We start from the raw sequence: 25,018 nt of genomic DNA, 5'->3' as shown, positions 1-25,018 counted from the left end.
GGGTCTCTAATTTACAGCTGGCAAGCAACCTTCTTAAATGCTTCCAGGGCTTCAGGAAAACTGTTTAATGTCTACCTTTAACACACAAACCACCTGACTTCAGACACAACACTCAGCAGCTTTGACCACAGGGTGCAGAGTTATAAAATTTACAGCTTCTTAAGTTGGAAAACCACAGACGGGGCTGGACCCTACCAACTGCCCCCTGTAGGAGGGGGATGCAGGTTCTGCTTGGGGCATACAACGTTAAAACAAGCAATGCATTGAATCATCTTTGGTAAACAGCCTTCTCTCTTTTACTTCCATTTTTAATTTTTAATTTGAAAACTGTAAGTGCCTTCCACTGGCTTTGTCTTTGTTTCATTATTTAAAGCTCCCCCCTTTTTTTCTTTTAAGGAAGTTGTCCTAATTCCCATGAAACTAAAGAGTTACGGATAGGTTTTATAGACTGGCTTTTTATTGAATGCATGCTTAGAATCTTGTTTTTTGGCTTCAATAATGTATTGATTGCTTTAAAAAAATAACAATAGCAGTACCTATTGTGCTTATGCCAGGCAAAGCACTGTACCTGCATTATCTCATCTAAAGTTGATAATGACATTGTGAGGAAGGCATGGTACTGTTAGTATCCCAGTACTGTTAGTATCCCAGTACTGTGGGAGTTCTCACTATGGCTCAGCAGGTTAAGAACCTAACATAGTGTCTGTGAAGATGTGGGTTCGATCCCTGGCCTCACTCAGTAGGTTATGTATCTGGGGTTGTCACAAGCTCTGACATAGGTTCCAGATGTGGCTTGGATCTGGTGTTGCTCTGTCTGTGATGTAGGCCTGCAGCTGCATCTCTAGCCTAGAAACTTCCATATGGTGCAGGTGTGGCCAGAAACAAACAAACACCCAGTACTGTGGATAAATGCACCAATAAACAAGGTCACATAGCTAGTAAGTAACAACACTGGGACCTGGAGTATCCGATATTGTCTGACTCCCAAACTTGACCGTTTAAGTCTCAGGACACTGCATCTAAAGCTGTGAAATGCCATGTCTAGAATTCTGATTTAAAGTTCTGAAAACTGGACGAACTGTTGAAAAGACATTATCACAGAACTTCAACAGCATGCTATAACATTTCCGTTGACTACTGGGTTCTGACCTGAAAATGCTGTTTCTTGAACATGCTCATATCATTTAAGAATGCATGATCTTTCATCTCCTCAATCCATTTTCCCCAGTGTTTATGAATGTTTGATTTAACCATTCTTTTAGCAACTGAAATACAACTCGTGTTATAGATTGCCTCTTTCCAATAAACAGTGAATTTCATCATACATTACACGGTGACCAAATCAAGGAAGGGATAGTTTTGAGGTGAGAATTCATGTTTTTGTACATTCCTGTGATTCTTGGAAGCCGTTTGATACGAAAAATCAGCCAGTTGTCTTTGCCTTCTTGTTTGCTTCAAAGCTTGAAGAACACGACCAGGTATCATCACAGCTATTAGGTGTGAGTGAGTTGGATTTGACAAGATGCAGCACCACAAAGACCCTGAACCGGACCTTGGAAGGGCATCTGTTAGGCAGCTTCAAAGGTGTGGGCTGACACATTGAACCGCGACTACAGTTCTAATTCAACTCATCAACATTCCTCCGAGTTTAGCGAAGAGAAATAGCGTTCTCCGACCTGTCACAGAAGTATTTGCCGTGAATTAACTGGAGGCCTGCACTTCAAACAGCAAATGGCAATCTCTAGACAAATGATGTGGCATCGCAGAAGCACATCTGAGTCGTCCTCTGGAGCCTGGAGTTTCCTATCATCTGGTCTGAATTAATTCTCCATTCCCTCTTCGCTTCTTTTGAATTTTGTGTCTTCGCTCCATCCATGCTCCCTGGCTAATCTCCTTTCCCTTACACTGATTTTATCTTGAGACACATCTTTACTCATTTCAGCCCCTTCCCCTTGAGGGGGTGGGGGCAGGATTCAGACAGCAGGGTCATGAAAAAGGAGCTGGATGAGAAGGTAATACCCCATCAGAGGTGCTCACACACTGTCAAGTCAGTGATCAACGTGCCGGTCCACCTGGCCCCCTGCCACCCCGTCATCTTTTGCCAAAGAGTGAAGGAAGTTGTTTATTATAGTAATTTTCTCTAGGTGTCTTTTTCTGCCTTGAAACTGGCCTGTGGTTAACTCATTTCTCACTGTCATTACAAAAAAGGCTGCTACATTTTTCAGCTTGAGGATTCTCTCTTACGCTATGAATTGGGACTGGGCTTTCAAAGGGTTAAACACCCCCTTTGGCTTCTTAATAGAAGCCTTAACATAAAGGGGAGCTTTTATTTTAAAGACTTTTTTTTTTTTAAAGGAATGCTGTAAAAACACAGGTGATCATATTTCAGTCCTACACTAGTAACCTGTGTTATCATGTCCTCCTGATCACTCTTTATCAGGCAGAGATGAAGTTACTTTATAATGAAACACTCATGATGAATTTCCTCACCTTCCCTCCAACTGCACGACAGGTTGATGGAGAATACGACTCATTTGTTGTTTTGTGTGTGTGTGCAAGAAAGACAGACAGAGACAGAGAGAAAGAAAGATAGAGAATAAAAGAGAGGAAGAAGTAAAGGGAGGAGGGGAGGGATGGAAGGGGGAGAAGTGGGAAGAGAGGTAGAGAGATAGAGCGGGTACATTTGCATCAGTTAGCAAAAAAAGCTGATCTTTGGTCACTTCAAAAGAATGTATGGACACTTTAGCTTATCACGGAAAAAAAAAAAAGAATGTTGGTGTTCTTAATTCTCCTTGCCAAGGCCCTCTAAAATTGTATATTAAACGTGCCTTTTGCACTGTACTTAGAGCACAAATCAGTGACCTTACTCTCAATCAGTGACCTATATCTCAATCTCAAAATGGAAATACATCAAGTTTTCAGCCATACTCGAAAAACCCAGCATATACATGTCTACTTCAGATTAAACGATGATGTTTCAACAAAGGCACATGTAAAATTCAACTCTCATCTTCAGTTTTCATATTTTTCCTACTTCAAAACTTAATTCTTGGGAGTTCCCACTGTTGTACAGTGGGTTAAGAACCTGACTTCAGTGGCTCAGGTCACTAAGGAGGTGCGGGTTTGATCCCCAGCCAGCACAGTGGGTTAAAGGATCTGATGTTGCCGCAGCTGTAGCTTAGATTCGACCCCTGGCCTGGGAACTTCCATATGCTACAGGTGCAGTATAAAAACAAAAAACAACCCAAAAAACCACCTAAATTCTTTACAAAAGACACACATACACACTCACTAAATTTAGCTGTGTATGGTGCAGAAATAACTTAGATTTAGTTTTTCTTGTGTCCCCAAACCCAATACAATAAATATAATAGTCTACACATAATATCCTGAAGACTCTTGACATTTAAGCTGTCTTTTACAGTTTTCAGATGACTAATGAGTACACTAGTTCAATGAGAAATTCCTTAGACTTTGTGCCAGACCCATGTTGTGGGGGATACGTTGAAATAAAGAAATACGTGGCGATTATCTAGTTTATAATCACTGTGTCTGTAGTGATCTCAGAAGGTGTAGGGTTGCCAAATCAGTATTGATTTCTTTTTGTGCTGGGGTGTGCAGATATATATGTAGTTTTCCCCTAGGTGATACAGAAATATGATATGGGGTCATGAACACTAGCTCTGTTTTCCAAGCCATTTACATGTATCTATGTGCTTCAAAATTATAAGGTGAACGATGGACTTAAATAATGCCTAAAGTATCTGAGACCTCAGGCAGTCATTTAAATCTTTGATTACCCTTAGGAATTGGCCTTGGCCACTGAGGAAATCAACAGGGCCAGCTCGGTTTAAACTGACATCCACCTGTTGCTAATGTTGGACCATTTACAATCGAGGTTCCCAGGAGAATTAAGGTCTATAACAGAGACGGCATTTGAAAGCTGGGCGAGCATTTGACTCAGTGATAAAAGTGAAAGTCTGTTTTCCATTTAAGTTGAGCTTCCCTATGAAGACATTCTATAAAATTTTGACATATAAAAATAACCAGAAGCAGAAGACACTTTTATTTGGTGTCAGGCCATGTACTTATTTCTTGGGGTTAACTGACAGCAGTCAGTTTTTTGGCAGGATTGCATTACTCCTGCCTCGCACTGTTGAACACCCAGATACAAGCGAAAGGATCTGGTAAGTTGCTCTTCTTCCAGATTAAGGTAAGTCAACTGTGAGCTAACTGGTGAGCAAGTTCTTATGTGTAAATTACTCACACTTGGAAAGGCAGGTCTTTGAGAAAGCACATTGATCGCTCAAATGCAATTTAGGAGATGATATTTCAATTCTTTAAATGCCTTTCATTGTACTTAACTTTCAACTGTACAGTTCTAAGACTAGTCCTCAAAGATGCTGAAATCCAGTGGTTTTAAAAATGTGTACCCCAGAAGCCTAAGCCTTCTAGAGATCTTCGATCATGACCGTGGTTTGGGACCGAAGGCCAGAAATGAAGGACAGCCTGGTCTCTGGGCTTGTCCGTCCCGACTTTGGTCAGAGAAAGTCTCCTTTCACTCAATTTATTTATTGTCTCCATGCAGGATTGCTGTAGGATTGTGCCACTTGGAAGAAGATGCTACTCTTTAAATGAATGAATGAATTTTATCATCAGATGTCATTCATTTAATAAAAAAATTTTTTGAGCATCTTCAATGTTCCAGATCCTGTACCAGGTGTGGAATCTACAAAGCCAAGTAAGTCATCTTTCAGCCATAGAGGGTTTCAGGTGCTTCAAAGAGCTTCAGGACAGTGTTATAGGAGAGAGAAGAAGATAGTAGTTTTTAGCCTGGGGAAATCATTTCTCAAGGAGAAGACTGGGATTCAGTTTAAGTGGTTTATGCAAAGTGACCTAGTGGTGTCTAAGTAATCCATATCACCCACTGTTTATGCAGATGATCCCTGTTCTAACCCATGTTGCTACCGAAAAGAATGAGATCCATATACCGAAATTCACTCTTCACATTCCTTAAAGACCTGAGACTGTAATGATGTAGTGACAGGATTTAAGTCCTAACCATCTGTGTATGTTCAATGTCTATATAGAGCTGGGCATTGCATGGACTTTCAGTAAAAGTTTAATTTTCATTTATCGGACAATGAGAAGACATAGAAGAATACTGCTTTGAAGGTAGCTACTTAAATCAAGACACGCCAAGGTGAAGATAAGACGTAGCTAAGGTATTGGGAGGATCCGATTAACACGAATGGATGCTGTAGAGAGGGACATTATCCTTACACTGCCATCCTAATGTACTTTGGCAAATACACTTCTGTTGAATTTTAACTATAATAAGAGCTCAGTGAACATGCAGTCATTTCAAGTGCTTTCATTCACAGACTTATTTGTATTTTCTATAGATGGAAGAGCATTTTCCATTTTGGTAGGTTCCCACACTTTGATTTCAGTATCTCACAGGATTGTAAAAGACATTCACCGTTTCATATTGGAATGAACATATTTTTGGCTCCAAAAGTATTCATTTTGGTGCCATTCATCACTGTAGGGAAAAGCATATGAACTTGATTTAACTTTCTTTAAAGACTATGGCCTTGGATTATTTGGATACTGATACATAGCCTCATTCTGGTAAATGTAAATTTTTTGCTTATTGTGATTTTAAGTTTTTTGAATCATTACGTTCTATAGATTTTGGCATAAGCATGTGATAAAAACGGACCTGAATTTTGATGATGTTTTCCTGATGGTAATAAAATATAATTTAAATGTTAAAGTCATTAACCCACTTTTTTTTTTTTTTTTTTTTTTTTTTTTTGCTTTTTAGGGCTGCTCCCACGGCATATGGAGGTTCCCAGGCTAGGGGTCCAATCGAAGCTGTAGCTGCCGGCCTACGCCAGAGCCACAGCAACGCAGGATCCGAGCCATATCTGCAACCTACACCACAGGTCAAGGCAATGCCAGATTCTTAACCCACTGAGCGAGGCCAGGGAATGAACCTGTAATCTCATGGGTCCTAGTCAGATTTGTTTCCGCTGCACCACGTCGGGAACTCCCCAAATTCTTTTAAAAGAAAAAATAGATATAATACTAGGTTACTGGATTTGATTTTTTTTTCATCTCCTAACTTAGTTGCAAGTTTTGAATGAAACCATAACTCCTTTACAAAATACAAGCAAGGCATGTCCAATTAATCATACAGTTTTCCCTCTAGATTCTTTTCAGACAAGTCACATTCCAAGGAAATTAATTTAAGCTTTCACCAAATCTATAAGTAGTACATAAAGTAAGATGCTGTAAAAACAATAGCTAAGCAAATGTGACCTACTCCATGGTAGTGAAACTATACTTTTGTATTAACAGAGATATTATTATAGTTTTTATCCTTTTTATAGAGTCGTAAAAATTATTTTTAAAAACCCTACACATACAATTGAACATAGGGAAAACTTTATAATTTATCCAATCTACCCAATGTTTCTCCATACCTTTTTATTGCTTTTTTTTTTTAAAGAGCTGTCTGCATTTGCAAGGAGATAGATGATGAACCTGACCAATTTCTTCTTTAAAAAGGAAAGCATTAATAGAATTAAACAAGAACACATAGTAAACATCCTCAGGAGAGCTGGAAACTTTCCTAATATGATAAAGGGTTTCAGCATAAAGGCATGAGATAACATGATTCCTCATAGTTAAGAAACTGTTAAACACTGAGTTGGGAAAAAGACAAAGATATTTACTTTTTTGTGCCTGGCTTCATTCATTTGGCATAATGTTTTTGAGATTTAGGTACATTGTTTTATGTGTAAATAACTCATTTCTTGTATTGGTGAATGTGAGCTCATGGGTGAAACGGCATCATTAGATTATATATTCACCAGTTGATGGACCTCTGGTGAACCTAACCAATTTTGGAGAATGCCATCACCAATCGAAGCCATCCCTCCATTTCTCAAAAATAGCTCCTAATCTTCAGGAAAATGTTTGGACCCAGTAAATATTCCAGAGATTTAGTTTTAGTCAGCACTCAATAATATAAATGAAAGAGATCAGGAGTTATGCTTAGATTAGGCAAAGCACAAATAAAAAGTCTTAGCTCGAGGCTGACATAATATTCAGTGGCAACGCGTCAATCATCTGGTTAATTTGATCAACACAGATAAAGACGGGCTAGTTCAGGTTCTGAAGAGGAAATTCAGGAGGAACTGTTATTCTGCTTTGCACTTTCTTTGCACTTGGCTTTGCACTTCTTGTCTTACTCTTCGCTGTGGTTTTCCTGCAGATAACATATGTTGAACGGCAAACTTTAAATTATAAACAGAACTGTGAAAACCTACCAGAACGGCTTTGTGATTATGAACAAAATTTGAAAGAAACAACAACAACAACAACAACAAATGGTTGCTTGTCATGAAGCAATAAAGCACACATTTCTCATGAGGAATGATTTGAACTTGGTTTTGGCTGCCTGTGCCTGAAGCTGTGAGAGGCACCCACCTTCTGATTTGCTTATTTTCCAGCCAAAGAACTTGGTCTGTGTGCATTTGCTTAGAGATGGATCAAAGGCCTCTTGGCAAAACTAATGATGCCACGTTGCTCTAAAACTGATCCCTTGCAAGGTAAATATAAATTTCTAAAGAAAATATACCTTTCCTAAAGAAAGGGAAAAGATGTTTGCTGCTCAGATGCTAGAAAAGAAATAAAACAAACACCTACATCTAAAACATTAGAATTGAATAAAAAGATCCAGAAATCTTTAACCAGAAAGTTGAATTCTTATGCCTTAGGTGTAAGCAGACTGTAATTTCAGGGACTGCATTCATTATCGAGCTCCAAACTACCCTCACTTTAGTTTTATTTGGGGTTCCTAACCTCATCTTCTGAAATAAAAGACTCAGAGAGGGTTGGAAGAATATTTCCTAAAAACAGCTGCTCTCAGAGAAAATGTGAAATCTTCATGACAGAGGTGATGGGAGCCTAGTGTCAAGCTCACAAGATAAGGGGAAGTTAACTCATGGCCAAGTTCTAGGACCTGGGTTGCAAATTCAAATATCTAAGGGGCCAGAAGTTCCTTTTTCATAAGAGTTGTCAAAATCTCTATTTTATAAGAAATAACCTGATATTTAATCACTGACCCATTTTTTTTTTAAAGCATGAAGATCTGGGAGCTGCTTTTAGCCTATGGTCAACAGACTACTAATCATGATCTCAGGTTGAGATTTAAAAAAAAAATCTGTAATAAGCTCAGAAGACAAGGGGATGGTCATGATTACAAACTCTATGTGCCAAGGACTCTGTCAGCCTTGAACTTCTCTTGAATTCTTCCAATGGCCCTAGCAGCCAGCTGGTATCATTTGCCTATTTTTATTAGTGTGGATGTTAAGTGACACAGAGGCTGAGATACTTAGTTACAAGCTAGTTATCCAAGTTACATAGCTAGTTAGGAGCCTGTACTCTTAACTGTACAATGGTTACATCATCTGACTTAGAATTCTAAACTACATGTCGTATTTTTAAACTATGCTCTTCCCCTTCTTTTTAAAAATTTGACATGTTTAGTAGCATGGGAAATAATCTCAAGCCAGAGTTGCATAAGAGTACATTTTTTTCATGTTCCCCATGTTTCAAGAGTACAAATTTTCCAAGATCCTTTAGTACACTTTCTCCATTTAATTTTGCAAGTATGCATTATATGCAATCATTTCACCTTCTGGAGGATGCGATATCAGAATTATTATCCATTTAAAAATTGCAAATCTAGTTAAACTATCTTCTTCAATTTATCTTCCTTGGTAAATCTTTAAGGCTAGTGCCTATAATAATAATAGTAATAATAATTAGTTGAATTAAGTGTATGTTTCTTGATTCAAGAAGAGAAGAGAAGTTTGATTAGACTGAGAGCAGGTGTCCTATTTGTAGGTGGAAAAGACTTGGACTCCAGTTCAACTCTGCTTTTTTTTTTTCCTAGCTATGAGAGTTAGGCAAGTCTTTTAACATTTCTTCATGCTTCACTGCTAATTTTTCTGGCACGTCAGTGAGGCAGGTTTTCTATCCCAGTTTTGCAGGTGAGACACTGAACCTCAAAGTGGCTAACACAAGTGCCTGGTTATGTCAGTTCTCTGTACGTGGTAGCCAGTGTGACTTCTACACAACCTCAAGCAAATCCTGTGCCTCTGAAAGCAAATGACTAGCCCGTTGTACAAACCAGAAAAAGCAAACCCAGAGACGTTGGGAGGACCAAAGATAATGTACCCGGGATAATTGTGTTATGGGGTCATTTGCAGATACGGTGGCTGTTTTTTATTTTCCTTATTATTGCCTATTAACACTTTGTCTTTTCTTACCTCTAGGAAAATGATGACTTACAAAAGGAGGGTAGTTTGCCATGCCGAAAACTTTCTCGACACCAAAGTGTTCTTTCCACTGCATCACTCTGCCTCCTAGGTCAATGGGTGTATGTTGCAAAGAGCTACAATGGACTATCCAAATGGCAGACACAGACAAACTAGAACAATGCAAGAAGCATTCTTCCTGTATCCCCCAGCATTCAGAACAGCCACGTGTACTGGGGAAAGGTTGGTTTCTAAACATGAAAATCAACACATTCTCCCAGAGATCCACTGGATCGCTGCCCTCTTCTACCAAAAGGACTTTCTGTCTTTCCTCCTTGGCCCTTTGACATTCAGCCCAGTAGCAAACAAAATTGAACTACAAGGACTGGATGGAGTTCATTATGCTACATCAAACGGGGGTCCTCACTATAAATTCAGCAAGAGGCAGTGAGAACTAAATATACAGCAGGTACTTACTTCAAAGACCAGCGTCTCATTGGTGGGTCCCTGTGCAGACAGGCGTTCGGGGCGGTTGAAGGCGCGCTGGTACTCAAACAGGGTCCCTGCAAAGGCGAACTCCCCTGGCCAGTCGATGCTCCAGCCCCCTGTGAGGTAATACTTGTGACTGAGACTTCGGACGGCGAGGTAACTGGAGGAAATCTGCAGTTCCTGGATTTCGATGCTGCGGGCGCCCGCTGGGATGGTGACGACCGGGTAATATTCTAAGTGGAAAGACCAGAACATTTCTGTCATCTGCATCAGGCAGTGGAGACAAGCTCAGAGACAGGTCGTGGCTGTTTTTAAAGAGGGGGAGGGTTTCTGAATCAATGCCATTCATATCCACTCTTACGAGGTGAAAATGCTCAGTGATTTCATTTTCCAAGTGGTAGGAACACCAGAGAGAAAAAAATGCAAGTACTTTTCCCAAGCACATGAATGTGGACAGAAAACACTCTTCTCCTTTCCAGAACAAAGACCCTGAAACCCAAGAATGCTTTCTAGGGAGTTCCCATGGTGGCTCAGCAGTTAACGAACCCAACTAGCATCCATGAGGATGCGGGTTCAATCCCCGACCTCACTCAGTGGCTTAAGGATCTGGCAGTGCTGTGAGCTGTGTAAGTGTAGGTCACAGATGCGGCTTGGATCCCGTGTTGCTGTGGCTCTGGTGTAGGCCGGTGACTACAGCTCCGATTGGATCTACCCTGGGAATCTCCATATGCCATGGGTGCAGCCCTAAAAAGACAAAAAGACCAGAAAAAAAAATGCTTTTTGGTTTTAATCTACCTGGAAGAAATTTGGAGCCATCTTTTCTCAACAGTGAGCCCAGTGCAGAAGACAGGGCTCAGTCCTACTCAAGATGCTCAGTTAATTGCTTCAAATATTCATCTAGCATAGTAAGTGTGGACTATCTAGATTCTGTAATAGTTCTTTGTTTAACAAATACAAGTGGGGCATAAAGCAGCCTGGTCAACATACTGAAACTGTGTGAAAGGCATGTGTTGAACACATTTCTGGAATGTATGTATTGATGAAACTGCTCACACCAAGACCCACCTATCCTCCCTTGATCTTGCCTAAGCATCAAAAGCCAACATCATCTTTGTGTCAAGTGAGGGAGTAAAAGCCTCAACCATATTTAGCACGACTCAGACTTCTTCAGCAGCAAAAGATGGGTCCCAATGAATCTGCAGTATCACTTACCATTTGCTTTATGCTGGTTGAGGTACAGGCCTTTATAAAACTTGCAGGTTGAATTATCACCTTTGCAAACACCACATGCGTCTGAGACTGCTTTAGAACCAAGTTCATGATCGCATCCCACTGGCTGTGACCAAAAAAAAAAAAAAAAAAAAAGTTGGGTGGAGGAAGAGAAAATGAAACATCATAGAAGCCAGTGGCTTAGAATAACCAAGAGGGACATGGTTTTCCAAACTTACTATTAGGAAGGTAGGGCCGTTCTATGGGAAAAAGCAGAGTCTCAAGCTGGACTGACTAGGGGTTCAAACCCTTCCTTTGCCATTAAGAGATGTATGATTAGTAAGTTACATAACTTATCAACGGCTTTGATCCCTGGAGTTCCCATTGTGGCTCAGCAGAAACAAAGCTGACTAGCATTCATGAGGACACAGGTTTGATCCCTGGCCCCGCTCAGTGGGTTAAGGATCTGGCATTTCTGTGAGCTGTGGTGTAGGTCACATATGCAGCTCGGATCCTGCATTGCGGTGGCTGTCTGTAGGCCAGCAGCTACAGCTCTGATTGGACCCCCAGCCTGGGAACCTCCATATTCTGTGGGTGCAGTCCTAAAAAGAAAAGAAAAGAAAAAAGAAAAAAAAAGAAGAAGGCTTCAAGTCCTCCTCCAGAAAATGGGATGAAAAGTTACCATCATTACTAATGGCAGGTTAACATATTCAGATCAGCTCTACCAATGAAACATAAAACTCCTAGACACACACACACACACACAAACACACACACAAGATCACAACCAAATTAAAACAAAAAAGAAAGTGGATACCTGAAGAGAAAGAAAAACTAACCTGAAATAAGTAGAAGTGTTATTTCCAAACACAGTTACGAAGTTCTAATCACATAGGGAATGCACTTAGTGAACACACAAGAAAAGTTTACTGCTACAATCGTTTACATTCTTATTTAATTTTTATCACTACTATGGACAGGAGGATATATCGTCCTCTCCATATGTGGCAACAGAGTGAAAGAGAAACCAAACACACCAGATGTGAATCATGCAGGAAGGGAAAGGGAATTCGGAGACTGAGCGCACATCCAACTGGAAAATGCTATTCTTTCCCCCATGCCACCTGCTTTTCTCCACATACAAGAATCCCGTGCAATACTTCTCATGCTATGCCTTTGTTAAGAGACAACACCAGCATGGTCATACACCCCAAAGCAGAAATGTTCTCTTACTTCACAAATCCCATCAATACAAACATCATTTTTGTCTGAGGAGCAAGGAGTTCCATCTTTCACCTTGCTGGACATGGCAAAGAAGAATTCAAAGTTCTCGGCCTGGCAGTACAGTTTACATCGATCTTCCTCTAGAAGCAAAGAGATCGAAAGAGGTCACGGTCAAGAGGAAATCACAAGAAAATGACACGATGACCAAAAGGAAGAGTTAAATTTATTTAGAAAAGTATCATGATCCAGATGGAAAGGTTATGCACCGGTCAGTGCCTGCACGCTGTGTGTGTGTGTGGGGGGGGTGCACTTGAATGAGGGCAGATGTGCGTGGCTTTTAAAAATATGGAGTTCCCTGCATCCTAGTGGGTAAGGATCCAACATCATCACTGCGGTGGTGTGGGTTTGATCCCTGACCTAGGAATTTCTGTATGCTGAGGGTACAGCCAAAATTTTTTTTTTTAAAGGGAGGTCCTGTTGTGGCTCAGTGGAAATGAATCTGACTAGTATCCATGAAGATGCAGGTTCGATCCCTGACCTCTCTCAGTGGGCTAAGGATCCGGCGTTGCCGTGAGCTGTAGTGTAGGTTGCAGACACATCTTGGATCCCACGTTGCTGTGGCTGTGGTGTAGGCTGGCAGCTGAAGCTCTGATTAGACCCCGAGCCTGGGAACTTCCATATGCCGCAGGTGTGGCCCTAGAAATCCAAGAAATAAAGAAAAAAGGAATTCCTTTCAGCAATCCAAATAAAATCTGCTTTACCATTAATATGAGAGAATACGATTCTTCTAATCCTTAGCCACAGAACACATGATTGGTGGATTGTGTCACTCCCCACCTTGGACTGTAAATATTTAGGCTCCGCAGGCCCTAAGGTCAGCCATTAACAACCTGTAAATGAAAGAGTATTGCTGTGTCCCAATAAAACCTGATTTTAACAAAATGGGGCAGAGTTGGCCCACAGGTCACAGTTTGCTGACTGTGATTTAAGAAGACATGGATTACTTGAGATATTTATTCAGTCTGCTAAGAGGAAAAATTTTAGGAACTTTGGAAAAAAGGCACAATAATGTGGTTAATAATGTGTATATAACAGATAGAAAAGAATCACGTCATGAATATGAAGAGGAAGCAAACAAACTAAGCATCAGGGCTAAATACTTTAATGCTGGGCAGGTCCCTGGTGGCCTAGCTGTTAAACAACTTGGTGCTGTCACTGCTGTGGCATGGGTTCGATCCCTGGCCAAAGAATTTGTGCATGCCATGGGCACAGACAAGAAAAAAGAAAAAAAAGCAGCTTTTATTGACCATTATGTCTCTGAGAAGTTTCTGGTATCGCAGGCAAAAACAAAGAATACTGGAGTTCCCACCGCGGCTCAGCGGTAATGAACCCAAGGACATGGGTTCCATCCCTGGCTTCCATCAGTGGGTTAAGGATCTGGTGTTGCCATGACCTATGGTGTCGGTCACAGATGCAGCTCGGACCCCACATTGCTGTGGCTGTGGCTGTGGTACAGGCTGGCAGCTGCTGCTCCAATTCAACCCCTAGCCTGGGAACTTCCATATGCCGTGGGTGCAGCCCTAGAAAGACAAAAGTAAAAATAAAATAAATTAAAAAATAAAATATCTTTATAGAGCTCTTGTTATCAGACAGCAGTTATTGTGCCAATTTCTTCAATAGAAAGAGGGGTTTTTTTTTTGGATAAGTATTCCACATGACATGTCTCACATGAGACCCGATGTGGGTGACACTGCAATTGCCTTGCCAACAGTTTTACAACAAACGTGTAAACAGTGTGCAAATGGCTGTGCTTTGTGAAACTTCTCAATACAAGACAAAGTCAAAACTATGATGGAAGCTAAATGATCCTGGTCCAAATATGCAGTCATGTGGATAGATTCCATTTTTTCCCTCACCTAGGAATTTTCTCTAAGAGCAGTTTTATTTCACACCTGCTACTCTGTGCATGCATATGAGATTAAGAAGCTGGAACACATATAGACCCTCTCTTTTCTCCATCATTCCCAGGAATGAACGAGTTCTAGAAAGTTCAGTTTTTCCAATACAGGTTCCTGAGAATGTTTAGGAACTAGTCTATTAGAAACACAGAAGAAGCTGGGGGAGGAGGGAGATAAATTAGGAGTTTGGGAATACATACATCCACATAATTATATATAAAGTAGGTACATAACAGGTCATACTGGATAGTACAGGGAACTATATTCAGTATCTTGTAAAAACCTATAATGGAAAAGAATCTGAAAAAGAACAGATATATGTATTACTGCATCACTTTGCTGTACACCTAAAACGAATACGACATTGTGAATCAACTCCGCTTCAGTTTAATAAAAAAAAAAAGAAACACAGAAGAAGAGAACTCATGACTATAAGACAACCTACATTTATGAATAAAATCTTATTCTTCTTTCCAAACTGCATGAATGTCACAGACCTTCAAATCATGGTCAGTCTTTTCTGATATGTGTCAAAAGGAGAAGAGGTGAAGAGGCACTAGGTTGTGAGGCCCAAAGGTTGGGGTTTCTGTTTTATTTGATGTACTTGCCTTGCATCTGGCAGAGTGTCTCCAATGCAGTAAGTACTCAGTAATCATCTGGTGAGTGAATGAGTGAAATGGCAGGCTCCCTACTTAGTAAAAACTGCAATAAAATTAGTGAAAGAAATTGGCAACTAGAAACATCTTCTAAGTTACAAGATTTACCTGCTTAACTTTCTCCTTATGGATTCAACATGGAACTTACCTAAAGGATGATAACAAGGGATTCCATAAACATTATACTTAGAGGAAGATGTGGGAAAGGCCAAGGATTCCAAGAAGACAGGGCAAAGGAAGGACAAGAGAATCTTGGAGAAAGAACCATAGATGAGAAAGAACCATAGATGAGAAAGATGGAATTATAGAATACCAAGAGCAAATAAGTCTTTAAGTGTCAGACCTGAAAGCAACTGCAGCTATTCTAAGTGTCCACTGGAGCCTGCTGTATGGTATCCTTCCTGCATAATTTCTGAGTTCCTGATAGAATGCCTCTAGTGATGGAGAGCCTCCTGCTCATAAATGGACTCACTTCCATTAAGGACAGCTGATATTTACTTATTCATTTGTTCCAAAACTTATAAATATATTCTGAGTGCTGCTCTTAGATGCTAGGTACACAAGCGTACTCAAAACAGACAAGCCTTCGTCCCTGGAGAACCTGATCATTCCGGTGGAGAGAAAACTCATGGATAAATGCCAATGCAATTTCAATTCATGCCCTGTTAAGAGCAGTGAAGAATAAAGCAGGGCAAAGAGCCCAGAGAAGGACATGAAGGAAGGATTAGGGGCTGGGCTGACAAGGAAGGTCTCTCTGGGGACACAGCCACAGAACCATAGAAAGTTCTTAACACTTGAATTCTGTTTTCTAAAGCAATTTCAAATAAATCTAGATCTCATTCTGTTCAATTTCTCTCTCTCTCTCTCTCCTTTTTTATGGCTGCACCTGGGCATATGGAAGTTCCCAGGCCAGGGACTGAATCTGAGCTGCAGCTTCGACCTACACTGCGCCAGGCTGGGGATGGAATCCATGCCTCTGCAGTGACCTGAGCTGCTGCAGTTGGATCTTTAACCCACTTTGCCACAGCAGGAACTCCTTTGTGTTTCTGGCTGTGGTCTGTGGCATGCAGAAGTTCCCAGGCCAGGGATCAAATCCAAGCCACAGCAGTGACAATGCTGAATTCCTAATCACTAGGCCACCAGGGAACTCTCTGTGAATATTTGAAGGTAACTAGTTTCTTTCCCACAGTAAATGTCTGCCCTTCCCTCATGGCTTCTTCCTAAGACCTAGATTTCAGAATTTTCATGTCTGTCTCAATCGATGCTTTTGGATGAACAGCTTTTGTACCCATAGCGGGTCCATGCTCCTACAATGAAAGGCTGTTATTGAGCAAAATTGCAGTACCACCTCCTCTGAGATGGAGGCGCTGCTTATAATAATGACATCTCTGATCACATTAGCTCCTTGGCTCCTTGATGATATGGGTTCATGCTGAGCTTTTGTGTAGCAACAGCCTCCTCCCTTATTTCCCAGGAATTATTAGATTTGGTCTCTTCCCATCCTACACATGTACAATTGGGATTCACATTTATCCCTCTAAGGGAGAATGGATGAGATTTGATAAAGCAAGTGAATGGGGAAAAAAATGGAGAGGAAATAACCAGAATAGCGACAGCTTATTCTGCATAGGGAACAAAAAGTACATTTGGTACCCGTCCTCTGTACACTTGTTACAACATATTTTGACGCTGAGCTAAAGTAAAAACAAATCAATGCAAAAGATAAAACACAAACCATTACATTAAGTAGTAATAAGTACCAAGAACCTAGGATAGAGACTTTTTTTTTTATTCATGGCAGGTATGTGTGCATACTCTGCAAATAGGCTTCCCATGCTTATAAATCATCTACCATGTCAGTTACCAAGGATGGTGTCTCTAAGGGGCACAAATGGTTTCACAAGATTTTGGTCTGGGCAATTCACACCAATTTCAATTAATATCCCGAGGAAACTTAATTGCTAAAATGTCAAAGGTAAGTTTAGAAACACAAGTACATTCCAAACACATGAAGTTTTTGCCTTACAGATGTGGGAGGCAAGGGGGTGTGTTGTGAGAAAGAAAAATGTGGAAAAATAAACAAAACCTACGAAACTGAAGAAAAAACTGGGCTAAGATGGATCTGGGGAATGAAAGGTAAACACCGAGACACTTTAACAGGGGCAGCAATTTCTTCTCCGTTGTTCATTCGCATGACTCTTTGCAAAGAGACATAGTTGCAACTCGATTATTATTTTCATCAACAGACATATTTGATTGAGATTCATAGAGACCAAATTACCTTCCACTTTTGTATAGGGTTTCCATTGGTAGAACCATCCACGGAAAGGTTTGCTGTTATATTCTGCACACTGCTGAGCTCGAAAATCCAAGCTATTTTCATTACAAGGGTTAATGTTGCACAGCTGATATACACGGCTAGAACCAGGACAGAACTTGCCACCATACTGAGGCCTAAAAATAAAATGAAAGAAATTTAATACTAGCAATCAAAGAGCACACTACTGGTCACAGGCAATAATAATTAAGGAGGGATGATCGATACTCATTGTCATAGTGTATGCAGTGTATACAGTTAATTACCAGGGAATGGAAATAAGTAGCATATAACATGCTACAATCCTTCTTGCGCCCACGGCAGACAGAACTAATCAATCAAGGATTTTCTTTTTCTTTTTCTTTTTCTTTTCAAGAGTAGTGGTCGTTGGGGAGTCACTACCACTACCCATCAATTGCCATGTTAGATCAAACTTATTTGCCTTCTCTGATCCAATTTTTACATTCTGGGAATTTTCACAAAGACTGATGAAAGTGTACACTTGACACCTATCATGTTCCCTCATGTGGCAGGAAATCTGTAAATACACCTAAGGGTTCTTGTTAATGTACTCGTGTGCTTGGGTGCCACCCATGCCAACACACATGCCCCATTTGTGGGCATCAAAGCTCTTCATACACAGACCGCGCCTCCTCACCTGCTTGTCTTCCACCATCTTCCTACAGTTTGCAATGTACCTGCTGTTATACAGAAGGCCAGTCAGTCGTGAGGACCCTATGTGGCACATGCGCCAAGCCAGCTCTGCCAGTCCCTGAACTGGTAGTTTGATGATGTCAGACTCATGTGTGCTTTACTCTGATTCTAAACCCCAAGGGAAAACATGTCCTTATTTTCACCTGCATCATCACTTTTTAACATTGCAGGTGGCCTGCTCCTTTCCTGCCGAGCATTGTGAGAAATAGGTTTCCAGAGTAGGGAATCCCAGTAGAACATAAATAATTATAACCTAATAGCAAGCGCTTTAAGATCTTGCGGGGCAGACTGCAAAAATCAGAAAGCAAAACAATGGGGAAAAAAAGGAGCATCGCCCACACTGAAAGTTACCAATGATGTCTTATCCAGCCTACTCCAGGCACAAGGCAACTGCTGCTGTTTCGTAGTTTTTCTCCCAAGGCTAAAACCCAACTAGAGATCATCTGGTACCAAAGCTCAATGCAAACATGTAACATGAAAGAAGGCTCCAAGTTAATAAATTTATGTGATTAAAATTCCTCGTCTCTTTAGGAAGCACAGGAATGCTATAAAATACCCCTGGATTTGCTTCAGCATATTTTATCAAATCCTCCTTTGCGAAAATGGATTCAACAGAAATGGGAAGTGTCGGAGCGCCAGAGGGAGATTTTTATGCTATTTCAAAACATTCTGGAACAACTACTAAAACATTCAGCAGTCATGGTGCGAGATCCAGTCCCTGAAGACTTCTTAAATCATTATCCGAAAGGCATTTTGAAAAAAACTTAAAATGCGGTACGATAGGCTTACTGTATTCTTGGTCATCTTCACCAGGCCTAATTAAAACTTCCTCAGTGGAAGACTTTCTTCTCTGAGATTTTACAAATAAACTTCATTTAGACTACTCAAATTCAATAAAGATGACCACATGTTATTCTTCCAGCTCAGAAACTGTAACATGGAAAAGACCTCAACATTCACGTAGAAATCCCCTCAATTTTCTTTCTTTCCTCTCTTTCTTTTTCTCGTTCTTTTCTTTTCTTCCGTCCTTTCTTTCTTTTCATCCTTTCTTTGTTTCTTTCTTTTTCTGGCTGTGCCCACGATGTACATAAGTTCCCAGGCCAGGGACTGAACCTGTGCCACGGCAGTGAACTGAACCACAGCAGTGACAATGCCAGATTCCTTAATCCACTGAGCCACCAGGGAACTCCTAGCCATCCTCCCTTTCATAGACAAAGTGAGAAACAACTGATAGAGCTTGCAAAATGTGCTGAGTGAAAGTCACGTGGCTGAAAAGAGAATGAGGACAGAGCATGTCATGCCTTTGGACTCTCCTGGATGCTGCTTTCTGCTCTGCTCTGCCTGCATTAACTGAGTTAGGCAAGAGGGACGGGGCCTGGGAAGAGAGTGAAGCCCAGTGGTGAGGGAGCTGGCCTTGGACTGTGAAGCAGGTCTGAATGGAAACATTCTTTGCTTCTTCCTAGCTGATCTTCAGGCAATTTGAGTGAACTTCCTAACCTGTACAATGAGGACAGTTATGATGTTACCTGAGAAAACATCTGCCAAGAAGGTAGGGCCCAGGTCTGGGGCGGGGCTAGCACAGAGCAACTGTCACTCTTTTTAAGTGCTTTCTACTTTGAATGACTGGCAAGAAACTGGACGCTGCCATCAAATTCGCAATTACAGATACATTTTTTTTTTCCCCTGCAGCTTTGAACATAATCATTAAGGGAAAATTCTACCATGATGTCATTCTGCCATGTTCATACAGAAGTTAGTGATTAAAAATAATACTATAAACAGACAGAAAACAATTATCGAGGCACATGACTTTGTTTTTATATTAGACTACTATAAAGCATAGCCATATATGCTTCTGCAGAATTTATCAAGTGCTGACTGGAATGGTTATACTGTTGGCAGACTGGCTAATCATTATAATCAGTTGGAAAACTCTGTTTAAAAAAAATACATATATACAATATCTATATAAATATATATATACAATACCACAAATAGAAAATAAATACACACAGGCATGCATACACACACACACACACACATATATATGTATAAATACATATAAATATTCCTGGGCCCCTCCACAGCCTTTCCAAATAAGAATATGTAATGAGGAATATCAAGAAATCAGTGGTTTTTTAAAGCACATTTGGTGATTTTGATAACCAGTTGAGCCTGGGATTTTCTGGTCAGAAAATGGGCCAGAGATATGACTCAAGGATTATTCTGGAGCTGGGCATATCATTTTCTCTCAAATTGACTCCTGTTTTAGGAAACTTCTAGAATGCCTTAGCATATTCACTTACTACTATTTTAATTTTCACTATGAACTGTCTTCGCCAGCATTTATAGGAATGTCACCAGGCTCTCTTACAGGGAACCCGAAAACATGTCAAAGCACTAAGATGGTGGGATCTTGGTCTGGCTCCCGGACGACCAGCTTGATGACCCCAGCAAGGGGCTACTCTGCTTCCCCTGGCTATTCATTTGCAAAATAACTAGACTGAACAACAGGTCAGCTCTCCGGCATCTGTTCTGACCAGACTGGGGGCAAAAGCCTGGAGAAGGCTCCTGAGGCACAGTAGGACTCAATGGAAGTAGGGCTTCCATCAGTTTAAAAGGTCGGCCAGAGACATGGGACAAAGAAAAAGGGCCATATGTGCCAGGTGGTACTAGCCATTCCAGAGCCAGGTAATCTTTCAATTCTTTTGAACCTGGAAAGTAGGGTAAATACATGAATCAGCCACAAATAATTCCTTTTTTTTTTTTTTTAAATGACCACACCCAAAGCATATGGAAGGTCCCAGGCCAGGGACTAAATTCGAGCCACAGCTGTGACCTATGCTGCAGCTGTGGCAACACCACATCCTTAACCCGACGTGCCAGGAGGAGGATTAAACCTGTCCCTCGGCAGCAACCTGAAATGCTGCAGCCAGATTCTTAACCCACCGTGCCACAGCAGGAACCCCCCTCATTTTTTCTATGAAACAAAATATCTTCTGGGAAAACTATCATGTGAAATGAGACGTCCACATTGCTCTTCATGTGAAAAAATGAAAAGGGTTAGGCTAAGTGATCTGCACAGACCAAATATTTAAACTGAAGCAAGAAAGAAATCAGTAACTTGAAACAGGGAGAGAAAACAGCTTTTCTACAACAACGTGATATAAGAAGGGGGAACGAATTCAATTGCCTTGAGATAATGGATCATTTACTTGATTTGTGACGGTGTGCATAATTAAAGTACACAGAATCCTGATTCATCTGAATCTTGTTTAAAATGATAAAACTCCACCCAGTGGAACTCCTCGAGTGATTAATTCTTTTATTAGGCATCTCTAAAACTACAGTATGCTATTTCCATGAACAATGCCCTGTTATAATGAGGGTTCGCAAGCCCGCAGACATGAGAGAGGTTTTAATTTAAATCTCAGGGGCGTCATTCATGCACTTCACCAGCAGAGCAATTAAATTAGGTAATCTCTTTCTTGGGAAAAGATCGAGATTGTAAAGTGCTGTGATGTATGAAAACCAGATCCATGAAATACACTGCAAAAATGAAAAGTAATATAATGATTTTAACAATTCTGTCCAAGACACGGGCCACATTCAAAGTATGAAGAGGGTGGGTTTAATAACCTGATATAAACTGTACATGCATCTCAAGTCTTCCTACCATGAGGCCTAATTCCTGGATCTGATGAGAACAGACCTCCTCAACTGAGGATGACTCTGCCCCCTACAGGACACCTGCCCTTGTCTGGAGACCTTTTCCATTGTCACAACTTGGAAGCTGGGAGAAGGAAAGGGGGAGTCCTCTTATTGGTGTTGAATAGGCAGAGGCCAGGTAGCTACTGAACACGCTGTCTTGTATAGAACACGCCCCCCCCCCCAACAAAAACATCTTTCAGCCCACAATGTTAATAGCGTCAAAGTTGAAAAATCCTAGATCAGTCTGAGATATTCCAACTGCACCTAACAAACCATCTCCAAACCCGCCCTTCTCTTTTGGAACACGCTGGCCCTGGCCACTTGATCCAGCCCAGATGATGTATGGTTTGTCTTTTTAAACATTTCCTTTGGCTCTAGTTTCATTCTGTACTTAAATTCTCAATCTACGAAGCATGTCTGCAATGCTTTCCCCGTGCCAGGCACTTTTTGAAAGCCACTTTGTAAATACCAACTCGGGTGGGGTAGTATTTATGCTTATGCATCATGACCCCATTTTTACAAAGGATGGAGCTGGAGCAAGGAGAGTAGATTGTCATGGCCACCTACCTAGGAAGTGGTGGACCTGGAGGCAAACTTCAGGTGACTGGGCTCAAGAGTCTGTTCTCAACCTCCACACTATGTCACCACTCAAATCGAGTTGTAAAATTAAATCCACTATTTTTCCAAGGTCCCAACACTTTCTCCTCACTTCATCACCTTATCCAAAGGTCAGTTTCCCCAGGAAGGCCTCTCCCCACCACTTCTGAGGGCTGACCTTGTTATCTGAGTCCCTAGTGAGTTTCAGGACCTTGTTATCTGAGTCCCTAGTGAGTTTCAGGATGAAGACCCTATGGACCCAGAACCTTTCACTGAATGCCCATCGAGTGCTCCCCAGGGGGCCAGGCATTCTACAGAGGCAATTTCTAACCCACCAAACCATCTGAGATGGGAGTTACTGTCCCCATTTTATTTATTTATGCCCTTTTAGGGCCGTGTCTGTGGCACATGAAGGTTCCCAGGCTAGGGGTTGAAGTGGAGCTGTAGCTGCCACCCTACACCACAGCCACAGCAACACCAGATCCGAGCCACATCTGCAACCTAAACCACAGCTCACAGAAACGCTGGATCCTTAACCCACTGAGTGAGGCCAGGGATCAAACCCACGTTCTCACAGATACGAGTCAAGTTCATTTCCACTGAGCCACAGCTGGAACTTCTGGAGTCACATTTTTCTATCTTTAAGGTCTGGGCTCTTTCTACATCACCATGCCAGTTGGGAAATATACATCTCACATGTGTTTCATGTGGGACTTAAAGCAGATACAAGTAAGGTAAAACCCCCTTCAATTTCACAGAACACAGATGACAGGTCTGAACCCCAGTACCACCAGATCAGACGGTGCCTACAGGTGCCCATAAGTCAATGTCAACCCGGAGGTGCTCTGATTAGTCATCCCAGCATCTTCTTTTTCTAAAGAAAATTGAATTTGTTGTCAACATTTTAAAAACTGGGAAATTTCACACACAACATTTTTTCGGATTTCTGCTTTTTCTTGAAAAGTCAGGCAGATCTGTCAACACGTGTTGATGTACATTCCTGCAAGGCAAAAATCAGCATACTTTCTCCAGTTCATCAGTTTGAAACACACACACAGACACACACACGGTCTACCAGCCAAGCTTCTCGGCTCTACAATACCCCAGGCATGTGACTGAGTGAATGGCTGGCTCTAATTTAGATGCAGAAAGTAACTCCCGCCATTACTGGAATCCTTGATCATCAGAGTCATCCAGAGAATAACTCCTTTGCTGTTTTGAGGTTTCTGTCCACCACTACCTTCCCCCCGCCACCCCAGTGTATACAGCCTTTATATGCAAACAGTAAAACCCTCATTGATCGCTATTCACCAGATGGAAGAAAAGTGCACTGAAACTCAGTTGGAAGCCAAACAAAGATGCAACATGGAATGGGCTGAAAGTACCTGCCTTACACATACTGATTTTCGGTCGGGGTCTTACTTGGGGTTATTGCAGTGTCTCTCTTGATACCTGACGCCTCCACCGCACGTTCGGGAACATTCTGACCACTTCGACCAGGCAGACCACTGGCCGTGGACAGGCCGAGGCCCGTGCTCCCCAAACTTGACACACTGACCTTGCCGACACCACTGTGAAAAGAATGTGCGACATTCAGAGACCACCTGGGCAAGCATGTGGAGGTGCAGACACCTGCAGGGTAACAGGAAGAACGAGTCTGGTGGCAAATGGGAGCCTGCAGGTGCCTGGGGTACACCCCTTGGCTAGCTGCCTGTGCTCACTTGGTACTCTGCCTTGGCTGTGTGCGTGTTCAAAGGCGGACATCTAGGGAGAAGGGGCAAAGGTCACCAACAGGCTGCAGGTGACAGGCTTTGTGAGCTGTCCAGGTGACAGGTTCCGTATGATTCCACCATCCAGCAGCCAAGGGAGGCAGTGCAGACAAAGGCAGCGCATAGAGCCTCTCCTGACATCTGGAAACAACGCTGCTTGGAGGATTCCTAGGCTTGCTCCCCCCACGAGGACCAGCGTTTCAGATGTGAACACAGAAGCGATCATTCAAAAGATGATCACAACAGAAAGACATAGAATCAAGCTGCTTTTTTTTTTTTTTTTAATGGCCAAACCTGCAGCATATGGAAGTTCCTGGGCTAGGGCATGAATCTGAGCTGCAGCTGTGATGGTATGCTGAATCCTTTAATCCACTGCGCCAGGCCGGGGACAGAATCCACGTCTCCTAAGCAACCTGAGCTGTTGTTTTCAGGTTCTTAACTCACTGTGTCACAGTGGGAACTCATCAATGATGCATACAGTTTAATTCCAAACCTTCTCTATGGAGCATACCTTATGATACCAAGTAGCTATGTGAACTGTGTGTTTAGATAACACCCTTTGCCCTTCAGTCTTATGATGGTCCCAAGGTTGGACCCTCTGAGGACTTTGAGCTGATTGTCTTTTCTAAATTGGTGTTGGGTCCCATGTACTGGTGCTCTGCTCAAGCCCAGCTTGCACTGACTTTTCCATCTGAATTCTCCTTGGTGATCCAGTCCAGCTTTGCGAGTCACCCCTGTCCTTGGGGACTGCATTCACCGCTGGGAGTGGGGTTGCCCCCCGCCCCGTGGTACTTTTATTATGAGCAAGTTTTGCATGGATTAGCCTAACTGCACACTTTCCGAAAAGCCTCTGCAATTAGATCCACAGGATTGGGGTTTGGTCCGTGCCAGGTTCTGACAAGGAGTGGGGTTCGGTTACAGAATTATGGGGAACTTGTTTTCGCTTTCAAATCTGCACTGTTCCCCTGTGATACACTTGGTTTCGTGGCTGTTTATTGTGAGGTTTGGTTGCTAGTGCACTTTGCTTAGATCAAGAGAT

The 25,018-nt window shown here is 41.7% G+C and overlaps 1 protein-coding gene across 19 annotated transcripts in view; it reads right to left on the bottom strand.

The window, feature by feature from the left end:
* Positions 1-25,018, bottom strand: part of ADAMTS18 (ADAM metallopeptidase with thrombospondin type 1 motif 18) — a 476,216-nt gene that overhangs the window by 39,350 nt on the left and 411,848 nt on the right. For 14 of the 19 annotated variants that reach the window (XM_084959538.1, XM_084959530.1, XM_084959544.1 and 11 more), the window contains 5 exons: positions 23,633-23,781; positions 17,153-17,325; positions 12,267-12,397; positions 11,037-11,160; positions 9,813-10,057 (listed from right to left, as the gene is read on the bottom strand). In XM_084959538.1, the coding sequence (XP_084815664.1) occupies positions 9,813-10,057; positions 11,037-11,160; positions 12,267-12,397; positions 17,153-17,325; positions 23,633-23,781 (822 nt within the window). The remainder of the gene's footprint in view (positions 1-9,812; positions 10,058-11,036; positions 11,161-12,266; positions 12,398-17,152; positions 17,326-23,632; positions 23,782-25,018) is intronic. The other 5 variants (XM_084959546.1, XM_084959541.1, XM_084959540.1 and 2 more) reach the window with 1 other exon arrangement.

Source organism: Sus scrofa, chromosome 6 (genome assembly GCF_054392235.1).
Source record: "Sus scrofa isolate SSC_HxYL_T2T_F1_AM1 chromosome 6, Sscrofa_HxYL_maternal_Yorkshire_Landrace_v2.0, whole genome shotgun sequence".
Taxonomy (NCBI): domain Eukaryota; kingdom Metazoa; phylum Chordata; class Mammalia; order Artiodactyla; family Suidae; genus Sus; species Sus scrofa.
Note: the sequence above shows the minus strand (reverse complement) of the source record. Positions and strands in the feature narration are given on the sequence as shown.